This window comes from Paroedura picta, chromosome 3, assembly GCF_049243985.1.
Source record: "Paroedura picta isolate Pp20150507F chromosome 3, Ppicta_v3.0, whole genome shotgun sequence".
NCBI lineage: Eukaryota > Metazoa > Chordata > Lepidosauria > Squamata > Gekkonidae > Paroedura > Paroedura picta.
Window position 1 is genome coordinate 116,598,408 of NC_135371.1, and position 9,684 is coordinate 116,608,091.

The following is a 9,684-nucleotide window of genomic DNA, read 5'->3' on the forward strand; positions in this document are numbered from 1 at the left end:
CTCTCTAAAGGTTTTGGTATTAACCTTGAAGGCCCTCTGTGGCTTGGGCCCTGCCTTTCTGCTTGTCTGCTTATGCCCCCCACAGGACTCTTCACTCTGTGGGTGTGAATCTACTTGTGGTCCCTGGCTTCATAGAAGCATGCCTGGCCTCAACCTGGACCAGGGCTTTTTTGGTCCTGGCCCCAACCTGGTGGAATGAGCTCCCGGAAGAGCTGAGGGCCCTGACGTAGCTGTCTGAGTTCTGCAGAGCCTATAAATGGAGCTCTTCCACCACATTTTTGGTTGAGGCTGGGTTTCAGGGACAAATGGGGCCCCTCCTCCAGCCAGCACTACTCTACTCTGCAATCCTGTACCTGTGATGGTTTGATTGTAAATTGGGGAAGGATCGGGGAATATGCTGCCGTTTTGTGAGTTTTATTGGTTTAATTATACTGGGGACTGTGATTTATTGTAATGGCGTTTTAATTTGTCTTCATGTAACTCACCACGGGTCTTCATAGCATGGCGGGATAAAAATCTAAATCTTAATAATAAAGAAAGAAATAAACCAGCCTTCCTCAACTTTTTTATCGTTGGGAAACCCCTGAAACATTCTTCAGGCTTTGAGAAACCCCAGATATCATACAGGACAGGGTTGGAAGGCATAGGCCCCCTCCAGGTCCTTCATTGGTCATTTTGGGAGGGAAGGGAGTTTGGCATGACCATATATAGGCATGTCACCTGATAAATGTTTTTAAAATATATAAAAATTTAACTCTCATCCATTCAGGAAACCCTTCTTGGGCCATCAGAAAAGTCCAGGGTTTTGTGAAATTCTGGTTGAGAAAGCCTGTACTATATTGTGGCTGCTTCCTGAAACTCTAGTAGCGAAGTATGGATATAGATCTATAAGTATTTCCTTCATTACTCAGCTTGAATAGACAAGGATCTGGCTCAGGCTGGAGCAGATCACTGGTCTCAAACGCGAGGCATTTGGTGCAGATGTGTTTCCTCTGACTGGCATGCTTTCTCCAAGCTCTCAGGCAGGAGTCTTTCCTAGCTTGGCTACCCCAAGAGTCTTATGTTCAAACCACATATTTTGCCGTAGAGCTGTGGACTTATTATTTGTGATGCTGCATATGCACTCCTCTCTTGGATTTACTGGGCATGAGGGTAGGGATCTGCAAAGATATATAAAATTACCGTATTTGCCGGCGTATAAGACGATTAGGCGTATAAGACGACCCCCCAACATTTCCACTCAAAATATAGAGTTTGTTACATTACATTACAGTACTATGGGCAGCTATGTCAGTGCACCCAGCGTATAGGACGACCCCCCCACTTGGAGGCATGTTTTTCAGGGGGAAAAGTAGTCTTATACGCCAACAAATACTGTATTCATTTTTAAAATCTCAGGTCTTCCGAAAACCTAGTTTAGGATGGTCTAATGTATATTTTGCAGGCTCAAAACACCCTCTGACTAGCAGAGATGATGATTTCCAAATCAACACAGTGGGCAATGTGGAGAGCTTGCATCAGCCTTGGCTAGAATAAAATGCCTTGCAGCTTGTTTAATCATCTGGCAGAACAAGGTTTTTGCATGCTCAAAAAGCAAGCCAGACCCTTGACCTTGAACAAAGGAGTTTATACACATTCTTCCCTGGTCAGTGGCTTCAAGAATAACTCTTGGCCCTAGTTATTCTATCACAGCACATGTAGAGATAAAACCATGGGATGCACAGAAATAAGCTGATGTTAGTGGGGGAAAAATTCAGGCTTTCAAGTCTCACCAAACTTTGTGGCATATGAATACAGAGTCAGTGATCTCTGGACTACAAAAGGCCAGACTCTGGACATGATGGGAAGACCTATATGTATCTCTTTACACATATATTCACTCACTGATATCTCAGCAGATAACAGATTTGTTCTTTCTTCTCTTAGACTGCAATAAAATACATGCTGGTGAGAGAAATCCTGTCCAGACTTACTTCAGTTTGCTTAGATGTTGTCAGCATTTTCTGCCAGCTCAGCATTCATACAGTGAATTGAACCAGGCCAGAAGAAAAATGCTGAAAGCAATAGCGTGCAGCAAGGTGGGTGGGGAAGTACTGGATCCTTCACCTGCACATTTTTTAAAGGCTGTGTGTGTTCAGCGTACCTTCGTCATTTGATCTCAAATTTGGCAGTGTTTCAGACTGTTTTGTTGCTTTTTAAAAAGAATGTTTCTGTTCTTTCCTGCTTAATAAAAAGCTTCCAAAAAACTCCCAGCACCCCCCCCCCACTTTAGATATAAAAAGCTTACAGATGGATTCTATCTTTTCTTAGTTCATGGATTTGTAACTTTCTTAATACAGACAATAATCTCATCTCGAGGTATATAGAATGTTACAAAAGCTCTGCTGAAGAGGCTACAGAACTTCCAAGTATCTTAATAAGGAAAAAGATTCAATTCAGAACCTTGCCAGATGTAAATTTTTACACCATATCTGACACAGAGATTGTTTGTGGGAGGCAGAACTGGGATTTTATTTTTGTTTAGTGGTTGTGGGGAAAATGTATACGAGACCACCTACAAAGCCCTGCCAACTCTAAACACTATCTTGTCCTGACTTGTCCCTAAATGAGATTTTCCCTGCCCATTGTAAATTCAAAGCAGCCCTATGCACAAGAGAATGTCTTCCAAGAACTCCTAAGGCTGAAAGGAACAGTAATGACCTATAGGCATATGGGCGTGGTGCCTTTGATCCTATCTGGTAGTTCTCAATTCTGTTCAGCGTTCCTGCTGTATGTTACAAGACAGGATTTTTTATCATTCAGCAGGAGCCGAAGACCCCAAAGCAGAATATACCATCTCGTTCTTCCATTTGTACAGATTGTTTGGCTCTTGTAGAAAAGTAGGTCATGGTGCTTGGTAGAATAATTGCTCCAATGTTTTGTGAATAAGATCAGAGCAACCAAGCTGTGACCAACACTGACTTTCCAGCTGACTCACTGATAGGGGTGGAGTAGGTTTTGTGTGGGAAGAAATAGGGTTGGGCTGAACCTGATGCCTAGCTGTCCCTTGGTGGGAAATTTAGGTTTTGGCTATGACTTCAGCTTGAACAAACCTCCATACATTAAAAAAATTCTTCTCAAGGAAGCTAATGACAGAGAAAGCTAGGTTAGGAGACTCCTCTGTAATAACTACATTTAAGTTTTAAAGAAATTCCTGACCCTCTACCTGCAATTTGAAGTAAGTGCCTGGACACAAGTTTACCACTTTGTGGGGAAACTAAGCCAGAAATTCCAATCTCTTCTAAAAGTGACAGTAATTCCAAACTTCGCAGTAAAACAAAAAAGCTCAGGCTGTCCACTGTGCCTCCAATAGAAGCCTCAAGTACTTCACATCTGCTGAAGAGCTAATTTCATAAAATCAGCCAGGGAGAAGGTAACTAGATTGTGGAGAAGGGAAAACTACCAGCTTATGATCTTTAAAGTGGCTGCAGCTCATGTTACAAGTGAATTCCTGAGCCCTGAATCATGGAGGAGCTCCTTTAGCCTTTGGGGCCCCATTCACCATTGATTTCAGTTCTCCCCAGCTGTCTCACAGAACACCTACTGGAAGCCAGAATGCGTGTCCAGTGTACTATAAGACAACATTTATTGTAGAATACATTTTGTTCCCACTTTGCAAGATGCATGGATGCTTGGTGTACTGACTTTATTCAACTAGGAAGAAGTTAAATATTAGACTTTCCCCAAATTAATAAATCCTAAAGCCAATGAATTAGTGGAGGGGCATCTTTGCATTTGTGAGACTATTGGTTTGAGAAACACTTTATTCCCATTCTTCAATAGTATGCATGGTTCCTTAAACAGAAACCAATTCTTGTTTCATTACATGTCCAAGTACATTTTGAAATGACAAAAAAAAATCGTGCTGGGATTATAACTAAAGGTTTGTTCTGCTGGCTAGCAACTAAATCAAGACAGACCTCACCCAAAGAGTTTATCTTCTCTTGTAAAAAGCTTCTATTGAGGGGACTTTCATAATCTGTGAAAATCTATGGTGGTGCACAGCCCACGCGGGATCCAATCTTTTGACAAAACTGGGTTGTTCCAACAAACCCCTTATAAGGTTTCTACTGTGTGATGTGAGAACTGCAGACAAGCTCAAGATGCTCACTCAGATCACCTTTGAGACACTGCAGCTGCTAATGTTTTGCAAAGCACTCACATGGAAGCTCCTGCCTGCCAGTTCTGTCCAACTGGCTACTGGCCCATGTTTATGGAAATGCTATTTTAGTTCATCATAAACAAGTTTACAAACCCTGTTACTGCAGTTCTAAATATAAGCTGCCTGTGCTCTCACGCCCATCCTGAAGCCACACATTGTTATGCAACTCAATAGTTTGACCCAAGCTACCTAGCAGAGAGAGCTTTGAAAACCGGTGGCCTAAAAGCCAAACAGGAATAACAACCTAGCTTAAGCAAGGTGACACTTGCTCATCCTTCTCCATCCACTCTTAGAAACAGTCACATAACAAGATGATTTCATTCTAGCTGTACTAGGAGTCTAGAGCACCACTGGAGTCATAGGCCAGGTGTACTTAAAATGCATTCGCTGGCAGGGGCTCATGGGAATTGTAGTGCATGGACATCTGGAGGGCCGCAGTTTGACTACCCGTCATAGGCCATCTGGGCTAGTCTTTAAGAGCACAGCAGAGTTATGGGAGATGGGTGTTAAATTCAGCTATGAACTGTGGCCCTCAGAAGATGTTTCTCCTCCCACCACGTTGGTGTTCCTCCAAGCCCCTTGGTTTTTTACTTCCTTATCCTTTACATGTAACCAGTTCTTAATGTAATTGGCATAAATCGTAGGACCTAGGTGTTTGAGCATTTCCCCTTTCACACCCACCGAGGGTGATAACCCTCTGTATGCATTTTAAGATTTAATCAAGAATGAAGCATCGTAGGAAATTTTCTTAAAAAATCAATGGTCTTTATTTCAATGACCAAAATTATTTACAACATGAGGCTGAAAAACAACCAAAAAAGCCTGTATCCCCCCCGCCTCATTTCAAGCAACAAAAGATAAACACAAGTTACAAACATTGAAGACATACAGGCAGCATTACAGAGTACCTTGACAGTCAATCTTGCCAGTTTTGAAACAAAAATAATGTTTCATGAACATTTCAAATTCTCAAGCCAGGAGTCTACATGAGACACGCACTTGAAAAATGTTTATATTAAATTCACCCAGAACAACAAACAGCATTTCACAATAGACCAAATGGAAGAAATACTGCAACGAACAAAGGGAGATTTGTCTTGGAATTTTGCAGAATGACCACACGCTAACATATAAAAAAATAATTAAACACTGCCAAAACACCATCCATCTCATTCTCCAAGTGAGATGTTGAGGGGGAAAATTCTGCTTATGTAAAAACAGTATTGTCCACCACCGTTCTATGTATATCTCATAAACTTCAGCCATTTGAGAAGGCTGCCAGTAAGTACTTGCCATCTGTACTTTAACTCCCCCCTCAATACACAGTCACTCAGGGTTCTACCCACACCTTTAACACACACACACACACACACACACACACACAGAAAGCTAAGGCAGCATAAGCAGGAAATCCCCTGCACTCTTGGACCCAGTGTAATGCAAATACTAGTCATATGAGAGATGTGTCATAACTAGTATGACCGGTTGGGGTGCCCCCCCTCTCCTGTTTCTGCACTCATCATACACACAGGCAAGACCAATCTGGTTTTGAGATCTTCTCTGGCACAAAGAAACAGGCCACTTCATCATCCTTAATTACTGGTTAGGAAAAAAAAGGGATGGCCCTGAGGAAAAGAATGCTGGGTCGATCTCTCCCCCACCCCCCACGGGCCTGACAAAAGCTGCTTTTCTTCAACAACTCTCAGCAAGACTTTTTAACCCTTCAGGGGGGCTCCCCTCCATTTAATCCCCAGCCAAAGAGCAGGGGGAGGGGAGAGGCAGCCACTCAGAAGAGGCACCAACTTTTCGAAAAGGCAGGACAGGCGCGTCATTGTTATTGACTAGCACAACACAAACAACCCAACAAAGCGCCGTACAGATAAGATAGTGGTTGCTTCCCACATGAGTCAACCGTCTGGGCTCAGCCCGAAGGATCCGACGGGTTTCAAGTCTCTCCCTTCTTTCCTGGAGGTCTCCCCCCCTCTCCCCAAGTTCAGTGCTTCCAGCTCCTCCATTCCCCAGCGCTGACGCTCTCAGTGGCGTGGCCAGTCCTTCCAGCAACAGCTGCGGCCCGGGCTCGCTGGCCGAGTCGGGGCGTCCTTCGGCAAGCGTCGCTCCCTCTCCCGCAGGCCTTTTGGCGCCGCCTGCTCCCCCACCGAGCCCCCGAGCGTCTCTCGCCCATCCCCACCGGGAGGGACCAGGAGGAGGGCCCCGCTCGGGCTCCCCGCCCCCGCCCCCCAGCGCGCCTTCCGGGCCGCCAAGGCCCCGCCGCCGAGGAACTGGGGGCCGCGTGTGGGAGGCGGCGTTCGGCTCCTCCGTCGCCCAGGAGAGGCTCCGGCGGGCTCCGCTTCTCGGGAGCGAGAAGTTTCCGGCTCCGAGTCCCTGGCGGGGGCGCTTTAGAAGGCCACCACGGCTCTCACCACGATGCTCAGCACGCCGTCGCCTTGCCTGCAGCTCGCCTTGGGCTCGTCGGGCCCGCCTTTGGCCGCCTGCGGCGCGAGGATCAAGCCCGAGAAGCGGTCCTGCAAGACGCGCGCCAAGCTCGGGAAAGGCCCTTCCTGGCGCTGCGGCTGCCGCTCGCCTTCCTCCTCCTCCGCCAACTTGGCCTTCTTGCTGGGCACCAGGCCGGCTTCGGCGGCGCCTATCTTGCCTAGGCTGCTGCTGCGGCGCTTGCGGCTCGGCTTGGGGGCGCCCCGGCTCCAGCTAGTCCGAGACGGGGGAGGCGCGGGCAAGCTGCCGGGCTCGTCCTGGGTCTCCATGGGCTCCGGCTCGAGGCTGGCGGAAAGCGAAGGGAGCGGCTGCGGCGCCGGCGGGCTGGGAAGAGACGCCTCCAGCTGCGCCTGAGGAAGTCTCTCCAGGGCCTGCGGGCTGGCGGCCGACGGAGGCCCCTCCAGATGGTGCGGGCTTGGCGCCTGGAAGTCCAGCTGCGGCTGCCGCCCGGCGAAGTCTTCTCCTGTACCGACCGCAGCGGCCACCTCGTCGTCTTCCTCCAGTTTGGCGGACAGGTAGAGGTCTCGGGCATTACGCATGACGAGGGAAAGCTGCAAGCTGCGGTGGAGCCGGAGGCCGCCTCGCTGCATGCGCGAGTGGTACATTTTCCACACCGACATGGTCATGATGCGCTGCGCTTCCTTCTGCACTTCCATGGCTGGCCTTCGGGGTTCCTCAGAGGCGGCCGGGAAACCTTTGTCCTTCCCCCGCGAAGGCGAAAGTGGCGCTCCCCCCGCCGCCTTTCTAGCACGCGATGCTGCAAACGGCGTGCCCTTCCCAAACGAGCCCTTCCTCGCGCCGTCCGCCCCGAGTGAACGGGGCCGCGCCCAGCGCGCTCCCTTTTATACGGCTGGTGATCTCAGCGCCTGGGCCTCCCCCGCCCACTGTGCGAGCCGCATCCGGCCCTTTGCCGCGCGCCTTTGGCCGCCCGCTCCGGGATAGGGAGGGGTAGACGGAAATGGCAGGCAATGGGGGAGGGGAGGAGAAAGAGGCGACACGCTCGGCGGCTGAGAGGGACGATGTCCAACGAGCCCCCCTCCCCCCAAAGAAACAAAACCCTGTACCTTCCACTGGCTTCTGCTCTCTATGACTGCAATGCACTTCCTAGGAAAGCTATGTTACAAAGAGTGCAGAACCTATGGCTGCGGATTTCTATCGCTTGTTTCAACGCACAGCTAATTAGTTTGGGCGGGATTTCTCCAGTGGAAGGCCCCCCAGTGGAAGCATATTTATCACATTCCAGTCGTGCTGTACTGAATGTGACTGACTTAACAGACGCTTGAAGGGCTAGGAATGAGGCAGGAAGTATCTGGAACCGATTCACACATGTAGACACATCCCTCAGTGAATACATTCCAGAATACACTTGCTGATTTGGCAATTGATGTATGAACTACCTTCTTTTTGAGAGGGGAGGATAACACTGCACAGTAAAATGCAAGTTATATCTATGTGTGGCCCAATGATACTTACCTGAAACTCATGACTAAATGTTGCAATAACTGACCTTAATGAGCTGGGGGGGGGGGAGACTGCACATGCCATGCAACAACCACAGGTGCACATCCAGAGTGACATACCTAGATGGATTCAGGTGGGTAGCCATGTTGATCTGAAGCAGTAGGATAAGGTTGAGTCCCGTGGACCTGAAGAAGCACACTTCTTCAGATATGTGTGAAATATGGTAATTTCAACCAGTGCTCTAGTAACGGAGCATTGCTAAAAACTGTAGAATTGTATTATTTCTTTGTACCTGCCACAAAACATGTAAATCTAGGGGTATTAAACTAGAAGTTTAAGGGAGATGCCACCTCCATGCTGGCCAATCCTAGCTTCACTGAGGGTGTAGACCACCTCATTTCCCAACCATTACTGCCTACATACATGTGTATGCACCACATGATTGTTCTATGCTTGATTACTGTACTTGAGTTTGTGAAAGTTCTGTCTGTGATATTACATCTGTATTGTGACACGGTGTGTGAACCAGCAAGACAAAATGGGTGAGGGTGTCTTCTCAAACAGTTCCCACTGTATAGCCCAATCCTGTCCCTGTTCATTTGAATATAAGTCTGATTTTCGCATGGTTTAACTAGAGCATAAAAACAAAAACCTGTTTTGTACTTCCCATATTACTAACTTAACTAAAGCCTGTTTTAGTTAGAATGTGCATTTGATTTCAGTGTTTTTTTCCTGTCTTAACATAAGATATATGCTCCAAGCCTCATCAGGTCTGAAGTTCTGAACATTTTACGTGGAATTAAATCCCACTGATTTCAAGGGAATTGGCTGGCATGACCCCTTTCCTACTTTTATTATTTGTGTCAGTCAATCAAGCGAGGGAACTAATTTGGCTTGGTTGGAATCCCTCTCTTTGTACTAACTGCTAGGGAGAGGGGAAGTATCAGGGACAAGAATAAACTTTTGTTTTGACAGTTATGAGTATCAGGTGATTTTACCCTTACATTTGGGCTTAGACTGGTATAACTGCATAGGATACTGCAGTAAGATTCATGGTCAAGAACCAGTAAGATTCATGGTCAAGAACTAATTGTGTATTTATGCAGATAAATTATAAATATCCTACATATTTATTTATTATATTTGTATACCGCCCTCCCCGAGGGCTCAAGGCGGTTTACAGGGAACAGGAAAAGATACAGGTAACATATGGTAACAGGTGATATGACACAATGTCATTTGAAAGTTCATTTTAATACTGTTTTTTTTAAAAAGATTAACCACTAATTGGCCTGAACCCCAAAATAGATTTATGCTCTGTGGTTGAAAGCTGGTTCCTGCAATCCCCATATTTCTTCTAAAAATGATGAATCTTACTAGCTATCAAAATGTAAGACATCTGAATTAGAAATGATGCTGAGTGTTGCATTCTATGTACAATGATATCAAATATCATCTGCAGAAAATGAACAATACACAAGCTTATTTGTGGGCACCAGTGGTAAAAATACAGCATGAGCAACCTATACTTT

The 9,684-nt window shown here is 46.7% G+C and overlaps 1 protein-coding gene across 1 annotated transcript; it reads right to left on the reverse strand.

Annotated features, from left to right (window-relative positions):
- Nucleotides 1-4,944: 4,944 nt before the first annotated feature.
- IER2 (immediate early response 2) lies at nt 4,945-7,815 on the reverse strand. Its single transcript, XM_077327272.1, has one exon. The coding sequence runs from the start codon at nt 7,345-7,347 to the stop codon at nt 6,598-6,600; it is 750 nt and encodes a 249-aa protein (XP_077183387.1). The 5' UTR covers nt 7,348-7,815; the 3' UTR covers nt 4,945-6,597.
- Between the last annotated feature and the right edge of the window lie 1,869 nt (nt 7,816-9,684).